Source organism: Geotrypetes seraphini, chromosome 12, assembly GCF_902459505.1.
Source record: "Geotrypetes seraphini chromosome 12, aGeoSer1.1, whole genome shotgun sequence".
NCBI lineage: Eukaryota > Metazoa > Chordata > Amphibia > Gymnophiona > Dermophiidae > Geotrypetes > Geotrypetes seraphini.
Genome location: NC_047095.1, coordinates 92,880,795 through 92,900,982, shown reverse-complemented (window position 1 = coordinate 92,900,982; position 20,188 = coordinate 92,880,795). Strand labels below are relative to the sequence as shown.

At 45.2% G+C, this 20,188-nt stretch overlaps 1 protein-coding gene across 1 annotated transcript in view; it reads right to left on the bottom strand.

Moving 5' to 3' along the window:
- Positions 1–20,188, bottom strand: part of RGL1 (ral guanine nucleotide dissociation stimulator like 1) — a 301,090-nt gene that overhangs the window by 156,997 nt on the left and 123,905 nt on the right. Inside the window, exons 3-4 of the mRNA XM_033916403.1 lie at positions 12,490–12,698; positions 11,915–11,995 (exon numbers count right to left, since the gene is read on the bottom strand). Coding sequence (XP_033772294.1) covers positions 11,915–11,995; positions 12,490–12,698 — 290 coding nt within the window. The remainder of the gene's footprint in view (positions 1–11,914; positions 11,996–12,489; positions 12,699–20,188) is intronic.

Below are 20,188 nucleotides of genomic sequence, written 5' to 3'. Positions count from 1 at the left end.
TTGATATAATACATGGCGACCTGGTTGTCCGTGCGAACCAACACCACTCGGTCACAAAATAGGTGACAAAAAGCTTTCAGAGTGAGGAAAATCGCTTGAAGCTCCAGAAGATTGATGTGACAAAGGCAGTCGGCACGGGACCAAAGACCCTGTGTGCGCAGACCGTCCAGATGAGGCCCCCAAGCATAGGTCGACGAGTCCGTCATGAGGACCTTCTGCGGAGGAGGCGCATGGAACAGAAAAGATTGGAAGAGAGCATCTGGAAAGATTGGAAGAGAGCATCCACCAACGGAGAGACTTCCTCAACAAAGGAGTCACGACAATACGTCGAGAGAGAGGATCCCGAACCTGGTTACACTGGGACGCCAGAGTCCATTGAGGAATACGGAGGCGAAGTCTGGCAAAAGGAGTCACGTGAACCGTAGAGGCCATGTGACCTAGGAGGACCATCATGAGCCAAGCCGGCGCCGAGTGCAGATGGGTCACCATGCGACACAAACGGATAAGGGCCTCCTGATGAGGCTGAGGCAAGAAGGAGCGGAGGCACACCATGTCCAGGACCGCTATGATGAACTCGAGAGACTGGGACGGACAGAGGTGGGACTTGGGAAAGTTCACCTCGAATCCGAGACTCTGAAGGAGCAAGATTGTCTGTTCCGTCGCTCGCAGGACTTTGTTGGGAGAGGACGCTTTGATTAGCCAGTCGTCGACGTAGGGAAACACCTGCAAGCCATGGAGGCGCAGGGCCGCAGCTACCACAACCAGACATTTCGTGAAGACCCTCGGAGAGGCCGCCAGGCCGAAGGGAAGAACATGATACTGGAGATGGAGATCCCCCACCCAGAATCTCAAATACCGGCGAGAGGCCGGGTGTATCGGAATGTGCGTGTACGCCTCCTTGAGATCCAGCGAGCACAGCCAGTCCCCTTCGTCCAAGAGGGGATACAATGTGGGAAGGGTAAGCATTCTGAATCGTTCCCGTACCAGAAACTTGTTGAGAGCATGGAGGTCCAGGATCGGACGTAGATCTCCCGTCTTCTTGGGTACTAGAAAGTACCAGGAATAAAATCTGGAGTTCCACTGTTCCGTGGGAACCTCCTCAACAGCCCGAAGGCGAAGAAGGGCCTGAGCTTCCTGCAGAACGAGAGGAAGCTGAGACTGAGCAGAAGGAAACTCTCTTGGAGGCATGTCCGGGGGTACGTAACTGAAGTGAAGGAAGTACCCTTCCTTGATGATAGACAGTACCCAACTGTCGATGGTAAGATTCTCCCACTGGGCATAGAAATGATGGAGATGACCCCCAATGGGGAAGGCTCCATGAGGAAGGGAGCCCGAAGGCCCAGACTGGAATTGTCAAAAAGACAGCCCGGCCTTCGCCGGGGCCGATGGCTAGGCCTTAGCCTGACGTTGCTGCTGCTGCTGCGGAGGCCGTTTCGAAGGAGGCCTAGAGAAAGCAGGAGTGGATTTCTGTGGATACCTCCAGAGAGGAATTTTGTATTGGCGAGCCGGAGGGGAATTAGGTTTAAGTTTCACCAGAGACGCAAAGGACCGCTCGTGGTCCGAGAGGCGCTTCGTGGCTGCCTCGATGGACTCATCAAAGAGCTCATGACCCTCACACGGGAGATTGGCAAGACGATCCTGTAGATTCGGATCCATATCCACGAGCTGGAACCAAGCGAAGCGACGCATAGCGATCACAAAGGCTGTGACTCTCGAGGGCAATTCAAATGCGTCGTAAGAGGCCTGAAACATATACATGCGGAGCTGGGAGAGGGTCTCCACGAGGAGACGAAACTCCTGACGCCGAGGCTCAGGCATGACCTCCCAGAACGAGCGGATGGCATCAATACAGCACCGAAGATAGGATGTGAAGAAGAAACTGTAGTTAAGGACATGGTTTGCCATCATCGAATTCTGGTAAAGACGGTGACCAAATTTGTCCATCGTACGGTCCTCCCTGCCAGGGGGGACGGCAGCATAGACCTTCGAGGGATTAGACTTCTTCAAGGAAGACTCAACTACCAAGGATTGGTGGGAAAGCTGAGCACCCTCAAACCCCTTAACTGGGGTAGTCCGGTAACGGGACTCCAACTTGGAGGGGATAGCAGTGACAGCATATGGCGTCTCCAGGTTCCAGAGAAACGTCTGCCGAAGAACCTGATGCAAAGGCAGGTGAAGTGCCTCATGAGGCATATTGTCAACTCCCAGTTCCGCCAGGTATTCCTGGGTAAAGTGGGAGTCGGACTGAAGATCCAAGTTCCAAGCTCTGCCCATGTCAGAGATGAAATGAGAAAAGGAGGAGGTCCGAGAAGAAGATTCATCCTCCAGAGGAGACTCCCACCGAGATCAGGGCACAGCCGAGAAAGAGGGAGAAACCTCCCTGGAATAGTAAGCCGGAGCCTCAGAGTCCCGTGAATGGGAGACTGAAGAGGTTCGACTAAGGCGCGTAGGGGGCGTCGAAGAACGGACCCGTACCAAATGGACCGAGGAAGACCCCGGAGTCCGAGAAGACGGGGTATAGGAAAAATCCCCAACAGGCTTCTAAGCAGGCCCCTTAGAGGCCGGCAAGATTCTCGATGGAGAACAAACACTAGAGTCCAATTCGAGGACAAGCGTGTGTGTAGACGGTCTCGAGGTTGTAGACCTGCCCCGACCGGGTGGGGAAGACAGGGGCCTTTTAGAAGAGGCAAGCCTCGCTCCAGTAGCGGGGGAAAAAGTGGCTCCCGGCCGGGACCCCCGAAAAGTCCTCGGCGCCTCAGGTGAGGAAGAATCGCTCGAGGGAAACCAACGAATCTTGTGGGCGATGCCTAGAGAAACGAGGGGACGCTCAGGCTGGGCAGACCGCGACTGGGTCGAGACCGAGGCCACAGGCGTCGAGGTCGGGATTAGTTGGCTCACCACTGAGGAAAACTGCGTGGCAATAATAGCCTTAAGCATGTCCTCGAACATAGGCACCGAGACCAAATGAAGGTGGGTCGGAGGTGCAGCAGTGTGCTCCTTCGGAGGTGACCTCGAGGAAGAGTATTCCCTAAGTGAGGAGGCACGCTTAGAATGATGTCTCGAAGACGCGGTTGAGGCGGCGCTGACATGAGACTCAGAGGAAGGCTTCTTTGCCGGCACACCTGAGGAGGAAAGAGGAGACTTACTCGAGGCCAGAGTAGCAGAAGAGCCTTCGAGGCCAACGGGGACTTCCAGGCCAAAGTACCCAACGAGGGAGCAGAGGTCGAGGACTTCGAGGCCAAGGTGCCCAATGAGGGTGCCAAGGCCGAGCTCGAGGCCTGCCCCACAGGATCCATGGGGCCAAAGAGATGGAGAATTTTGGCTACCCTTCGAAGAGTCTGCGGTTGTAGAGTCGCACAACGGGCTCTGCAGAAAACATTGAACTGAGGACACGCTGAGGAGACGCAGGCCCTAGGCAGGGCGGGAGGGGCACGCGCGCATGCGCAGGCCAATCGCAAGCCTGAAGGTCTTCGAGCAAGTCTGCTTGCAAAAACGTCCGCTAGGGGGCTCCGTTGATGACGTCACCCACATATAGAGAATATGCTGCCTGTTTGTCCTGGGATAAATAGCGTTATCTGAGTCTTCCTCACATTCAGTTCTAAGCAATTAACCTTCATCCATTGCTTAATCATTTCTAAAGTAAAAGGTTTTTCCACTCTCAAAAGAAATGTGATATCATCAGCATATACTCAATAATCCAGATTCAAAGTATTTAAAAGAATATATAACGGTTTGAAAAAAATATTGCATAATGTTGATGAAAGGTGGACCTTTGTGGAGCTCCTGGAATTATTTATTTATTTACACTTCCCCCTCCAAAGCCGCAGTTTCAGCATCCGCGGATATGGTTATTCACAGTTTTAAACCCAAAAACCCATTTTAATTTTATGGGCTATTTGAAGCCCTGTAAGCCCCCCCCCCCCCCAGGTAAGCCTTACCTGGTGGTCTAGCAGGTTTTCGGGGCAGGAGCGATCTTCCCACGCTCCTGCCCCGTGCAAATCGCTCACAGGAAATGGCTCGAGACTACGGGAGCTCAAGGCAGCCATTTCCTGTGAGCGATCTGCACGGTGCAGGAGAAAGGGAAGATCACTCCTGCCCGAAAACCCGCTAGACAACCAGGTAAGGCTTAATGGGGGGGTTACAGGACTTAAAATAGCCGGAGGGGGAAGCGGGGGTTGGGGCAAAACCAGCCCAAATATTATTCACGGTTTTTTAATATTCGCGAGCCAGCTCTGCCCCTAAACCCCGTGGATACGGAGGGAAAAGTGTATTTATTTTTTAAATTTCTATACCGTCTAGTTCCACATACATATTACCTAAAATGAATACAATAAAGGACAAATCATCAACATTTAAGTTCACAGTTAACCCTCAATCAGAACAAATCAGACCCTTCAAAAAAGCATTAACAAACAGTTGCATTTTGAGGAGTTTTCTGAAAGATCCTCTATCAGCACATTTTATTAAAAGCCGTATCAGCGAATCCCATAATTTCACCCGAGCACAACAAAAAATCATTGCACAAGTGTTGACATATTTCAGATTAACATTGGCCTTTAACAGAACAGAGGGGTATTTTTACTAAGTGCTCCTTTAACTATGCTGTGCTAGCTGTTTTAATGCGCGCTAAACACTAACTCAGTGTTTTTCAACCTTTTTACACCTATGGACCGGCAGAAATAAAAGAATTATTCTGTGGACCGGCATCGGTCTGTGGACCGGCAGTTGAAGAACACTGGGCTAAGTTGTGGCCCACACCCCGCCCATCTCTACCCAATCTCCACCCCAGACCCAGCACCCATAATAGTACTAATTGCACCTTGCACGTCCCGTGCCTCATCTGGAAGCCTTCCCTCTGACGTTGCAATGTCAGAGAGAAGGCTTCCGATTCAGGCGCAGGATGCCCGTGGCTTTGTGCACTGAATCAGTTAGGAAGAGGAAGCTGGCTCGAAGATAATGCCGCATCAATCTAACCGTGGGCTGGCGGTTGAAGAACACTGTTTTGGGCCTGATGCACGTGCTGGCCCTGTGGACCGGCAGGAAATTTCTTTGGACCGGCACTGATCCATGGACCAGTGGTTGAAGAACACTGTGCTATAATGGACACGTTAGCGTTTAGCGCACTCTAAATTGGCTAGCACGCCTTAGTAAAAGGACCCCAGAATTTTCAGAGCGCAACAATCTGTTAGGCTGGTAAATAGTCATCTTGCTCTTAAACTACTCCGGAATTGTACCATAAAATTGATGACAATACTCTGGAATCATAAAATTGATAAAATACTCTGGAATTGTACAAAAATGTATGACAAATCATTGCAATTTTATACTGTACTCTAAATGCCACTGGCAGCCAGTGCAACTTCTGAAGCCAAGGTGCTATATGAGCATATTTTGGTGTTCCTGTAATCATTCTGGCTGCAGCATTTTGCCCAATTTGCAATGTCTTAGTCACTCCAAGAAACAGGGCATTGCAATAGTCATAAATGCAGATTGCTCCTGATTTTTTGTTGCACAAAACTGTCACATCAATAAATAAGAGACAAACCACTTAAAAACAATACCATTTATCCCAATCAATGTCGATCACCATAATAGAATCTCATGGTTTATGGTATCAGAGAAAGCAGATATAGTCAGTGATACTAGCAACAAATAACATCCTTTATCAAAACCAGCACATATTGTACATAATAATGATAATAGTAATGTTTCAGTGTCATGATCGGTCTGAAAACCAAACTGATATTTGTCCAATATTTGATGGGAATTAAGGAAATCAATTAATTGGTCATGAACACACGTTTCAATAATTAAGAACATAACATAAAAATAGCCATACTGAGTCAGACCAACGGTCCATCTAACCCACTGTCAGGTTTCCACAGTGGCCATTCCAGTCAAAGTACCTGGCAAATGCCCAAATAGTAGCAACATTCCATTCTACCAGTCTCAGGACAACCTGTGGCTTCCCCATATCTGTCTCAATAACAGACTATGGACTTTTCCTCCAGGAACTTGTCCAAACTTTTTTTTTTAAACCCAGCTATGCTAATAGCTGTTACCATATTCTTTGGCAACAAGTTCCAGAGCTTAACTATTCTTTGAGTGAAAAAATATTTCCTCCTATTGGTTTTAAAGGTATTTCCATATGACTTTATTGAGCATCCCCTAGTCTTTGTAATTTTTGATAGAGTAAAAAATCGATTCACTTTTACCTATTCTACACCACTCAGGATTTTGTAGACCTCAATCATAGAAGTCTCCCTTTAGCCATCTCTTTTCCAAGCTGAAGAGCCCTAACCTCTTTAGCCTTTCCTCATATGGGAGGAGTTCCATCCCCTTTATCGTTTTGGTCGCTCTTCATTGAACTTTATCTAATTCCTCTGTATCTTTTTTGAGATACAGTGACCAGAATTGAACACATTAATTTCCATCTGCCATTTGGATGCCTAGTCTTCCAATTTCCTAATGTCTTCCTGCAATTTTTCACAGTCCACATGTGTTTTAACTACTTTGAATACTGCTACTCAATGGCCACGGATTTGGACTTGAAGGATGAGATGTACAGCGTCAGCATCTATGAGACAAACTTGGTTTTTTCTGTTACATAGAGTTTTTTGGACCCCAGTTCATTTGCAGAAGTTAGACAGTTCAAAATCTAATAGATGCTGGCACTGTCATCTTGAAATAGGGACACTGGATCATTTGTTGTTTTATTGTCCTTTGATACAGTATTCAACTTTTGGGGACAAATCAGTTTGATTCTGGAGTCTTTGATTCCGTTATCTTATGAGGTGGTTATCTGTGGTACTTTGTTGTCACCCAAACCACCATTAGATAGATATAAAAGCAGACTATTTGCCATAATGACTGGGATAGCCATGCAAATGGTTACTAAGAACTGGAAAAATTAGGATAGACTTAGGTCTCCTTTTACAAAGGCGCGCTAGTGATTTTAACGCACGCACCGGATTAGCGCACGCTACCTGAAAAACTACCGCCTGCTCAAGAGGAGGCGGTAGCGGCTAGCGCATGCGGCATTTTAGCACGCGCTATTCCGCGTGTTAAGGCCCTAGCGTACCTTTGTAAAAGGAGCCCTTAATTTCTCCTTTATGTTTATGCTATAAATATGAAAAAATGAATGCAGAAATTTAGTGTAATAATAAGATATTTAAATTAACGTGGGGTCCATTGACAAATTTTAACACTGGATTATCCCCTTATTTCCTATTTGATTTGCACATCCAGGGAGGGGGGGGTATTATATTTTGTTGTATTAATTGACCAAACGAAAGAGTTTGTGTTCTTGAATTAGGGTGGGGAGGGGGAAATGTTTTGTAGTATTTCTTTGATCGATTGTAAGTGCGGTCCTGAAGTCAATTGTATGTATAATTTAATACATTGTTTTCGTATGGAAAATTAATAAACATTTTTTTTAAAACTACTTTGAATAGTTTACTGTCATTTGCAAATTTTTCAGCAATGGCACAAAAGACACTTTTTTTTTTTCCCAAAGATTCAGGCATCACTCCTTCTGAAAAAGATTTATTAACAATCCATTGTATAATTGGGGGAGGGAGGGGGGATATAAATTTCATCACTTTCTCAGTAAAAGGATGGCAGGCATGAAGCGCACAGAAAGAATTCTTAACTCTTCATAGGTTTATTTCAATTTCCTCCAAATTTAAATCAGAAAACTCATTCCTACACATATCTGATTCAACTGGTCAATCTAACTCAATTGGGAAATTCAGTAACTGAAATTATTAATTAATGCTCTCAGCCTTATGTAAGAACCCTGTAGCCAGGGTTTGACAGGAAATCTAACTCTCAAAATTAGTGTTAATTCTTGTCAGGGCCATTCATTTAGTAACCATTGCAAAATGTTCCTTAGATTGTGATGATGATTTCTCAATGTGAGGGCTGTAAAAATTCTTTTTTTTTTTTTTGCTAAAAGGAGAGTGGAGTTATATCATCGCTTAAGCAGATTATAATTTTCAAGATTTGGTAAGCAAGAATATTTTCTCCACTCTCGTTCTTCTTTATGCAAAGAGCGCTTTGACTCTCTCAATTCATCATTAAACTAAGGTGCAGTATTCCTTCATCGGTTCTTTTGGAGCTGCCAGTCAGAACGGACCCAGGACGCATGGAGTAAGCTGTTTTTGGATACCAGCTAGTTTTTATCATTGGTGGAAGCTGTTTTTAACTCCGGCTTGTTCCATTCTCCTGAGGCAGCCTTTTAGATGAAAAACGTTGGGAAGCACCTTGATTAAATCTTGCTTTTATCTCCATCTGGTCTGCTTGTCTTCTGTTCCACGCTGGATTCTACAGTGGACCAATTGCCTTGTTTTCTCGCTACCTCATCTAATGCAGCTACCGTGTTTCCCCGAAAATAAGACACTGTCTTATATTAATTTTGGGCCCAAGAAACGCACTAGGTCTTATTTTCAGGGTACTCAGTGTTCTATACTGTTATGTGTTCACTCCATAGCTCCTCATTGCTTTTCCTCTATTTTAATCTCCTGCAACAACCCCTTCCTTCTGCCTGTCTCTGTTCACGAGGCAAATTGTTCTGATGTGTGCCCTTTACTCCTTCACCAGGTGCTAGCTTTGTGCCTTTCACCTTTCACTCCCTTCCTCCCATCCCCTCGTGTAGCATCTTTCTATCCCACCCTCCCATTTCCCTCGCCCCACCGCAGACCCTAACATCTCTCCTTCCCATCCGAACCACACCAACCACGAGAACAAATACCTTGTTTCAAACGGCAGCATCGGAAGCAATCTAGACAGGCTGTTTCGTGGCCTTCTCCCGTCAGGGCATTCCTCTGCTACATCACTGATGATGTCATCAGCAATGCGGCACACGTAATGCCCCAATGGGAAAAGGCCGCGAAGCAGCCTATCTAGATTGCTTCTAACGCTGCCATTTGAAACAAGGTATTTCGGTCTCTCAGTCAGCGGGGTTTGGATGGGAGGGAGAGATGGAAGGATAAGCAGGGGGGGTCATGGGGGCGGGGAAGCACTGCTACCGCGAATCTAGCACTTCAACTAGGTCTTATTTTCGGGGAAACACGGTAGTAAAGCATAATCTACAGCCTGTTCAACATTCAAATCTGTGATCCCACCAACTGATTTAAGTACCTTTGAATTGCTGATATCCTTAAAGGAAGAGTTTAGTTACATTTGAATATCAGTGAAGAGTTTCCCGTTTCTTCAAATGTGGCCTGTATAATGACACATTTTTTTGATTTTCAGATGAAGCACTACTAATCCCCTGACAAAGATACTAGTGAAACAGGTTTCCTGTTGAAATAAATTAAGATAAAAGTGTCTGCTAATTCATTAATTTAAAAATATTTAGCCTGCTATGTAAATGTTTAATATTCAAATGACTGAGAAGAAGCAAAAGGAAGTTTTTTGCCAATGAATGAAATTAGTCCTGCAACAATGTATAACTTAGTCATTGAGACTTTGGGCTAGATTCACTAAGCAAACCGATCGGTTTGCGACCCCTTTGCGACCCAATTTCCCTCTGACCCAATTCACTAACCTCTGTCTCGATCATCCTCCGATCCACGCATGCAAATGAGAGGGAACGGCATTCAAATGCAGGCAAGCAGTGATTCATAAGGGACACCGACTGGACTGACCGATCCAAAAATAAATGACTACTGAGGACTAGTTGCTCAGGACCTTTCCGACTGCCCTGCTTTTCTGCTCCCTGCCCTGAACTCCTGCTCTCAGGTAACTGTGCCTCACAGCTGCCCCATCTCCTGCTCTTGCCCCAAATCTCTCCTGCCACCCCGACTCGCTGCCCTGCTCTCGCCCCGAATCTCTCCTGTCACCCCGACTCGCTGCCCTGCTCTCGCTCAAAATCTCTCCTGCCACCCCGACTCGCTGCCTTGCTCTCGCCCCGAATCTCTCCTGCCGGCTCGACTCGCTGCCTTGCTCTCGCCCCGAATCTCTCCTGCCACCCTGACTCGCTGCCCTGCTCTCGCCCTGAATCTTTCCTGCCACCCCAACTCGCTGCCCTGCTCTCGCCCTGAATCTCTCCTGCCACCCCAACTCGCTGCCCTGCTCTCGCACCGAATCTCTCCCACTGCCTCGACTCTTCTACCCTTCCCCGCAGTGCAAGCCCGTAGTTTTAACCCACGGGCTTAAAGCAGGTTAAAACCACGGTCTTGGGAAGAAAAAAAAAGAAATTTCCTGCTCTGCCGGGCACAGAGGGCCAGCCCATGCGCAGCATGCTCAAGGATTGCTGTTCAGCGATCCGATTCAGTCGGTTGGGGGCATGATTCTGATCACCCTTATTTGTATGATCCATTCTCTAAGTGAATCTAGCCCTTTATACACTAGGACTCCTGAGGCTTTTTCCTCCTCATTAACAACTGTTGTTTGATTGAAATGCGCATATTTCCACCACTATTTGAATTTTAGTTCAAAAGAAGACCTTCACTTGTTTAACCTTTCAAATCACACTAAATCACACCATTAAATTAGTGACCAGCAAACTGAAAACAACTTTTTTCATACAGTGTATGATTAAGTTGCGGAATATAGTGCTGGAGGATGTGGTCAAGGCGAGTAACACAGTGGGGTTCAAATGAGTTTTGAACAAGTTCTTAGAGGAAAAGCCACAAAAACCTATTAGCCAAGTATATTTGGAAAACCCATTGTTTATCCCAGGAAAGGAGCTATGAGAAATAGATTTACTTTTTGGGATCTACCAAGTACTTGTGACCAGGACTGGCCACCATTTGAAATAGGATGCTGAGCTGCTTGGTCTGACCTATAAGAGCTTTATTATGCTCTTATAATATGTTCTAAGTCAAATATCTCACTAGGTGATCCAGATATCTTTTGAAGTAGATGGAAAATATACCACAGACTGTTGTGAGCCCACTGTTCATTTTATTTGGTGGCACATCAAAAGCACGTCGATCATTCACGTACCAACAACTGTGCGCAGGACGAAAGCATGCCGCCCGTTCCGCCGCTTTTCTGCCTTACCTTTAGCCTTCTGAGGGGGTTGTGGGGGGGAACCCTCCCACTACACTTAACAGCTTGTGCTCCCATTGGGAGGGGGAACACCCCCACTACACTTAAAACTCCCAAACACTCCCGAACAGCGAGAGAATGGAAGTTTTCAGTGTAACTGGAGGTTCCCCCTCCCAACCCCCCCTTCCCCAATGGGAGTGTACTGGGGGGTTCTGCCCCATCTCCCCTCAGAATGCTAACAGTAACGCATTAAAGCGGCGGAACTGGTGGCGTGCTTTTGTCCTGCGTGCAGGTGTCAGCGCGCAATTGTCGGCGCACCAATGTCCTGCGCGTTTTTGTCGGTGTACCTTTTATTTGTCACTACTGAAAAGAGATGTACTTTTCTCTGAACCTAAAGAGGAAATAGAAGCAGCATTTCCTGGGTCTTTTTTTTTTGTTTTAGAGATGAATCAAAACAAACCTCAAATAAAAATTTAATTTTTTAAATTCTGATTTATCGAGCCCTGCTCTCCCCCCCTCAACAAAACATACCACTATTTTGGAAAGCCCCTACATGCTCTGGCGCATCTGGAGGGCTTCTGAGCAAGTACAGATGACATCATATGCATCTGCGCATGCTCCAGAACCTCCAGACGCGGTTGGAGCTCATTGCAAAGAGAGGAGGCTTTCTGGGGTCGGGGTTCGAGGGCAGAATGGGGCGGGGCTAGAGTTGGGACTAGGCGGGGCTGGAGGCAGAATCAAGTGGGGCTGAGACAGAATGGGATGGGGTTGGAGGCAGAATGGGGCGAGGCAGGGTTATATGTTTGGGGGTTTCTTTTTTTTAAAATATGGTAACCCTAATAAAATGGGGGCCTAAAAGAAGAAACATAAGCACATCCCCAAGTAAACATATGCCACATTAAAATGCAGGACTTACTTTCTGAGCATGGCTCTAGATTCGGATGTGGTCTGGATACCATTCTCTTCTTCACAGTTTGAGCACTCCAGGTTTCCATACCTATACAACAAAAAACAATGCTTGAAGAAGTGTTTCAGAACTTGAGAACTGAAAACATTTGGTGGGCGCAGTAAAATCTGAAAACGTGGAAAGGCCAACCCAAGAAAATGCCCTCAAAATAGAGAGAGGATCTGGCTAAGGTTTCTAGCAGAGGCCCATTATAATTTTTCTGCCTGGGGCCGATTCAGTCCTAACTATAAAAGGTTTTAAAACTTTCAGAGGGGGGGACATGGTGGGAATGCTGCAAGGGCAAAAAACTGTGAAATTAAAGTTTTGCTGAGCTGTGTAATTTTCACAGAGCTCATAAGCTGGTGCCAGATAGAGAGAAACTGAGAACAATAGTGCTAGTTCATAGGAAGAGAGCGCTCCCGTTCTTAATCATGGGTCTCCTAAGCCTGCCTCTAATATTACATTCTCATTACTCTAGGGCACAGTGTGGCAGTCTGAGCTTCCTACATCTTCTGCCATTGTGCTTTTTCCTTTTTGACACTTACCTTTCTATCAGCATTTCCAATACTTCCTTAGTGGAGGCAAATGCTCTATATGTGGACAGAAAGATGCTGATGTAGGTAAAGTCATTGTCCCCAAAGGCTGTCAGCAAATTCTCTACAAGTTTCTCCAATGTGCCGGCCCTTATCGTTCTGATCTTACATGTTTCATACTGACTGACCGTGTGTCCCGGTGGCAGCTGATCACCTTCAACCTGTGGTACGAGAGCACAATAGGAGAAGCCAATCAGATGAGATTAGAACATTCTGCAGAAACAGGAAGGCCCTGACTCTATAAATGGGGCCAAGATCAGCGCACCTAGCCGATCTAGGTGCCTAACTCAGGGCTCCTTTTACTAAACCGCGGTAGAACTTTGTACCGCCAGCCGGCAAGCTCATTCAGTTCTTGTGAGCATCAGAACATTTACCTCAGTGGCCTGTGGTAGGAAGCTCTACTGCTGTATAGTAAAACCCGATAACAAGCAATTAGCAACTCATAATTGGCTTAAATTAAAATGAATTGGGTAGTAGGTTCAGGTAGGCACCTAGTCCAATGCGCCTACCAGAACATAGGCATAGTTAGGGGTGGATCATAGGCGTATTTTGTGTGTAAATGCCTAAAGTGGACTTAGGTGCCAGTAGGTATCTAACTTAGATGCTGGTATTTAGGCCAAGAAAACCCTGGTGTAAATGGGGCATGCCTAAGGTTCAGATGCCTACCAACACCTAAGTCACTTTAGGTGCCTCTAGATGCGATTCCATAAATGGTACCTAAATCACAGGCGTCGGAACGGGGGAGGCCACAGGGGCCATGGCCTCCCAAAAACTGGTGCCCGCCCACCCTCCCGACTCCCAGGGTTTAACTTAAAATCATCGGGCAACCGCCGCCACGCAGCTTCAAGGTACAGGCCTGCCCCTGGAAGTAGAATGAAGATTTCGGGGGCGGGCCTTCTTCTTGAGGGCTGCGCGGCGGCTGCCCGATCATTTAAAATTGAAGGTGCCGCACGATTTCGCCAGGGCTAGGGTGGAGCGCCTTGGCCCCCTCACCCCAAACAACACAGCATTCCGCTGCCCCTGACTAAATTACGACTGACATGCGCTAAGTGCCATATTCCTAAGTACCTATGGTTTAGGTATTGTTTATAGCATCGAGCCCAACAGGATTGATTCTATAAACGGCACGCTAAAAACCTCTTCCACGCTTTTGTAAAAGGGGGGTGGGGGTAAGTTAGGCTTCCTGTATAGAATCAGCCCCAAAGTATCTTCTTGATAGTGACGTAAGTGTTTTCAGCAATGCCCCGTAATGAAGTTTATTCTGCGACTGTCGATGTGACAGAAGAGCAATTCCTGAGCTGGAAAGGAGAGCAAATAGTGACAACGGGTGAGACTGCAGTGGATGAAGTTGCAGAGCTTGCAATTTCCTGAGGTGCTTTCAGTTCACCAAGTTCAGTATACGTTTCTGCATGCTAGGATTTTGTTTTTGTAGCAGGATCTGAATTATAGAACTCTGTTCCTCAGGAGCTGAAGGCAATGACATCACAGTTAGCCTTTTATAAAAGTTTAAAACATATGGCTCCATTTATAAAGCTTCGGTAGAGAATTCTACCATGGGCCAGTGAAGTAAATGCTCCGACGCTCGTAGGAATTCTGTGTGTATTAGAGAATTTACCTTACCGGCCCGCAGTAGAAACCTCTACCACAGCTTTGTAGAAGCCAGCAATAATTATTTAAAGACGTTTTTCCTGATGTCAGCACTAGAGAATGACACGGGGACAATATTCAATGGGGTTTAACCAGGTAGCAGCGACTCCTGCCTGGTTAAACCCCACTAAGCTGACCAGCTGCTGATATTCAGTGGGACTTAATCAGGTGGGGGCGCTAAATATCTCTGCTAATTGGCTATTCCTTAACTACCTATGTCCTGGGGTAGATTTTGGGTCAGGCCATTACTTAGCCAGTCCAATAACTGCCTAAGTATGTGGATAAAGTTAGGAAAGCAACACTGCTGGATATTGGCCAGTAATAATAATAATAATAATTTTATTTCTTATATACCGCTGTTCCGTGAAGTTCTAAGCGGTTTACAGTAGAAACAGAAGAAATGCAATAAATAAGATTAATTAAGATGAAGAGAGAGTACTTAGAGTTCCCTGACTGTCCCAAAGGCTCACATTCTTGCTAAAGTACTTGAGAAAAATAAATTAGTTAGGTTATAAACATAGAGTAGAAGAAGGTAGGAAAACAGTTCATAGGAAAATTAATTTTGAATACATTATACATTATATATTGTTCAAGGCGGAATACAAATTATAGGAATTACCAAAAGAATTGCGTAATAAAGATTATCTAGATAAATTACATAACAGTGATTCGTGTACATTAATGAACACAGTACCCAATTAACTTCTGGGTCAGTGAACATACTCAGATATTCAATGCCAGAAGCCACATTAACAAGCTGCTTATCACAACAGACTCAAAATTACCCCTGTTATTTATTAATTTACAAGATTTATATCCTGCATTATCTAAAAATCTAAGCATGGTACAGATAACATACATAATAAATACAGCACAACATCCTGTAAATAAAAATTAAAATATACAGTTTTGATTGCCTCTTCATAATTCTCACCAGAGTGCTGAGCTAGAGAATGACACGGGGACAAATTTATCCCCGTCCCCGCAGGAACTCAATTTCCCCGTCCCGTCCCTGTGAGTTTTGTCGCTGTCCCTGTCCTTGTCCCATTCCTGTAAGCTCTGCATTAACCACACAAACCTCAAACACTTATGATTTTAAAGTGTGTGGATGAGGACGGAGCTTGTAGGAATTGGGCAGGAACAGGAAAAGAACTTGCGGGGACGGGACGGGAAAATGAGTTCCTTCGGGGACGATGAAAAATTTGTCCCCGTGTCATTCTCTAGCGCTGACATCAAGAAAAACTTCTTTAAATAATTATTGCTGGCTTCTACAAAGCTGTGGTAGAGGTTTCTACTGTGGGCCGGTAAGGTAAATTCTCCAATACACATAGAATTCCTACGAGCGTCGGAGCATTTACTTCACTGGCCCATGGTAGAAATCTCTACCGAAGCTTTATAAATGGAGCCATATGTTTTAAACTTTTATAAAAGGCTAACTGTGATGTCATTGCCTTCAGCTCCTGAGGAACAGAGTTCTATAATTCAGGTCCCGCTACCAAAACAAAATCCTAGCATGCAGAAACGTATACTGAACTTGGTGAACTGAAAGCACCTCAGGAAATCCTTTACTCAATAATTGCAAGTGATGGGGTGGTCTATGCATGGCTTTGCAAATGTAAAGCGTTTTGCTTTCGTATGCTCATAGAACGTGCAGTTGTAGTAACTGTAAAGGAAATAAAAATAAATACATGTACGAACTAGGGTCTGGATTTTATAAACGGCACCTAAATCCAAAGTGTCTACAAAAATGAACGCCGTCTGCATGTCAATCACGCTTAAGCTAGTGTAACACAGGAGAGTCAAATCCACAACCACTAAAAGACGCACAAAGGAGTGGAAATGTCCAAAGAAGACTGGTGAACTCAGATGTATTTCTTAAACATCCTTTATTTCTTCAAAAAAAAGTGATTTAATGACTCGACATGTATATGTTTCGGCCAAAATGGCCTGCCTCAGGAGTCTTGCAAATCACGCAATGAGATGAAAATCAGCTTCACATAAAAACATTAAATCAATCTTCCATAGACAGCTAAAAAAAATAAAAAGCTCCGTACTGGAACCTGTGACGCCGTAGCTTCCAAATGCATGTCGAGTCATTAAGGGCTCCTTTTACAAAGGTGCGCTAGCGTTTTTAGTGCACAGACTGGATTAGCGCGCACTACCCGAAAAACTACCGCCTGCTCAAGAGGAGGCAGTAGCGGCTAGCGCGTGCTATTCCGCGCATTAAGGCCTGTTTAACGTATCTTTGTAAAAGGAGCCCTAAGTCACTTTTTTTAAGAAATAAAGGATGTTTAAGAAATACTTCCGAGTTCACCAGTCTTCTTTGCACATTTCCATTCCTTTGTGTGTGTAATCGCTTAAGCACCATTAACAGAATATGGCTAACGACACCTAAGAAAGAACTTAGACGCCTGCAGGTGTTTAAGCTCTTTAGTGAATTGCGCCTAATGGTGACTAAGTCCTGCTCCCCCTAACCATGCCCACAGATGTAAAGTGTCATTAGGCGTCCTGCTGTAGACATGTTACCCAGAAACAAAACCAAAAATTAAAGAATGAAAACTCAGTGAACCAAAAGAGAATTCTTTCTTAAATACACCACTTGGGAAAGTGTTCTTGATATTACATAATTTTTTATGGTTCATAGTCAAACGCGCGCAAGACAAAAGCGTGCGGACAATTGCATTTGACTGCTCAATTGTCTTGCACGCAATTGTGGTTGTGCTCAATTGTCTTGCACTCAATTGTCTTCACGCAACTGTCCACATGCTTTTGTCTTGCGCGCATTTGACTTGCCACTTTTTTTGTATGTTTTTTAGTGGTTGTTTTATTCCACTTGTTTCAAGGGTGTGTCTATAAACATAAAGTAAAAAAAATATACTGTGAAGTATAAAATGGTCCTCAGTCATCACAACTCCCAGAACTATAAAGGAGTTGGAACCTTAGTAATCCAAAGGGGTTTAATAAGTGTAATACATCCTTGGACAAATTAATTTATAATGTGCAAAATCACCACAAAAATTATTTATAAAACACACCCAGTAAACACCCAGCCCTGTGGGTGAAACGCAAAAATTTTTTTAAACACAAAGGAGTCAGAAGGAAGAAAAACAGCTCCTAATCTAACTTCAAATATAGAGAAGCAATGTCAATGCTGAGAGTACAAAAAAGTACTTATCTCCGTTGGCGATGTTGGTAATCAAGGTATGCCTTTCAAAGTCCGTGCTGGAACTCCTTTATAGTTCTGGGAGTTGTGATGACTGAGGACCATTTTATACTTCACAGTATATTTATTACTTTATGTTTATAGACACACCCTTGAAACAAGTGGAATAAAACCACCACTAAAAAATGTATATAAAAATTATGTAATATCAAGAACACTTTCCCAAGTGATAAATTTAAGAAAGAATTCTTTTTTGGTAGACATGTTACCAGCACCTACTTTTTTTTTTTAATGAGTTTTTAATCGGTTTTAAACAACAGTCAATTCAACACAATTAAAACAATTATTTGCCTCTTTTACAAGGCCACGTAGCAACAGCCCCAAAGCCCTTTAAATCTCTATGGGCTTCGGGGCCATTAGCGCAGCACAGCTGCTAGTGTGGCTTCGTAAAAGAGGCCCTAAGTTAGGCGGTGGTAGAATGCCTGCCCCGCCTAACTTACCTCCTCCTTTGCTAATGTGTAGCGTGGGTTTTAGCGCCAGCAGGGCAGTAACTGCTCAGACACTCTTAGAATTCCTATGAGCGTCGGAGCAGTTACCGCGCTGCTCACGCTAAAATCTATACTACACATTAGTAAAGGAGAGGGGTTACTGCGCCATTTATAGAATATGGCCCACAATGTATTCAGGTCTTCCTGCGCAAACTCCTACAGATGGTGAAAACAGTTAACCTTAAGGAATGCCACTGATCTTCAAGCCATGGCTTTGCATAAGACCTGAAAAAAATGTCTGAAAAATATACTTGACTCCTCTCTCTATTCCGCTGTCCTGGAAAACTTTTTCCTGGCTTATAGCCACAACATTTTTTTTAAAGCAAATTGGTTCTAAAAAGCCACAGAATGGCAGCTCTTGCCACTTTCCTGTCATCAGGGTGCAGAGTACAGTGTGTAGGACCAGGTTATCCATGGTTCAGGCCATGAATAATTTGCATTGTCTCCTCTGTTCCTTTGCTGTTACAGCTGTCAGCAGGAGCTGGGGCTACTGGACTGGCTGAGGGCATGCAACGACGATGACATGCCCTGCCGATCTCCACAAGGAGACATTCAGCAGACCTATACCTGCTGAAGTTTTATTTAGCATCGAGGTCTAACCATGACATTGAATCTCAGTTAGGGTCTGTGAATAAACCTGTATTGTTCCTTGTTCTCCAAGCAACTGACTAGAGAAGAGATCTCACCTCAAGGGGCACAGAAAGATACCTAATTGATAAAGGTAAACAGTTAAATTCTAATGCACCAAGAAATGGAAATGTTGCTTCAAATTGGCATCAATGTTCCTACATTTAGGCATGCCCACTTATTCCATGTCAATAACAGGCATACAAGGGCACGCCTAAATGTGGCAATTAAGCAGGTAACTGATAATATACTATATATACATGTAAATATTAGTCCCACCCAGACTCCACTCATACTCTTCCCCTGAGAACACCCTCCTTACATTTGTATGCCAACTGAGTTGTGCATGTCATCTATAGAAAAGCACTGAGTACTCAGGTAACACATGCCCATGTAATGTGCTACCATTAACATGGATTATTTTACTGTTAACCTGGGTCAATGGCGTAGCGAGAGGGGACAGGGGGGTGGACCGCCCCAGGTGCCATCTTGACTGGGGTGCCTGCATCTCTCCTTCTCCACCCAACCACCTACCTCTTCAAATGATTTCCGGAAGTGAGCAGCATCTCTAACCTGGTGCTCACACTAGCCTCTACTCTCCCTCTAACATTACTTCCTGGTCATGGAATCTATCCCCTTTTAACTTTAGAGAGTGCCCTCTCATTCTTCCTACCTTGGAGAGGGTGAACAACCTGTCCTTATCTATCAAGTCTATTCCCTTCAGTACCTTGAATTTTTCGATCATGTCCCCTCTCAATCTCCTCTGTTCGAGAGAGAAGGGGCCCAGGGTATCTAATCTTTCGCTGTACGGCAACTCCTCCAGTCCCTTAACCAAATTAGTCGCTCTTCTCTGGACCCTTTCGAGTAGTATCGTGTCCTTCTTCATGTTGTGACAGGGAAGCTCCTGTCACCAGTTTAAACCTGGTTTTAAACCCTGCCATGCAAAGGGCTGCCCCTATTCCTAAGCCCAGGAAGCTGCCCATTAACTCTGTTCCTATTACAAAGAGCCAACAGGCAGGGCAAGGCAGAGAGAGAAGGGCAGACACCACAATATCTGATTTAGGGCACTATAATCCCTTTTATAATTCCTTGGGCAGTTCTCCAGTAAAGCCTCTGGTAAAGAAAACTAGCCCAGGAAGGGTTAAGGAAAGGGGCGGAGCTGACAGGCAAGACGAACCCAGAGGGAGAGTGGGAACGAGCCTGCAGCATAAAACCAACACACCTGGGAACACTCGGGGGAACTCAGGAACTGCAAGAGAGAGATGTGCCGTGCAGAGCAGGAAGGAAACAGCTGGGAGTTTTCTTTCACAGTCCCGGGCTAAAGAACAGGCTGTCCTACAGCCCTCACGAATTAACAAACTTCTGGCTCCCAGGCAGAAGCTCAAGGGAGGAGAAAGGCTTACAGAGCAGGGCTGGCCGGTAGCTGCCCCTGAAGGGAATTCCTATCCAGCCTCAGAGAGCGGGGAGTCCCTAATGGAGATAGATATAGAGGTCTCTGAAGGAAGTGAAATGGAGTGCAGTCTGGCAGCCTGGGATCTCCTATCTAATTACAGTCAATGAGGTAATGAACGGGGGAGGGGAATGAAAGTTAACGTTTTTCTGTGCAGTGTTCTTTCTCCCTTAGGCAGGCCTGTAATGAAGCGTGAATGGGTCTATTAGAACCCGA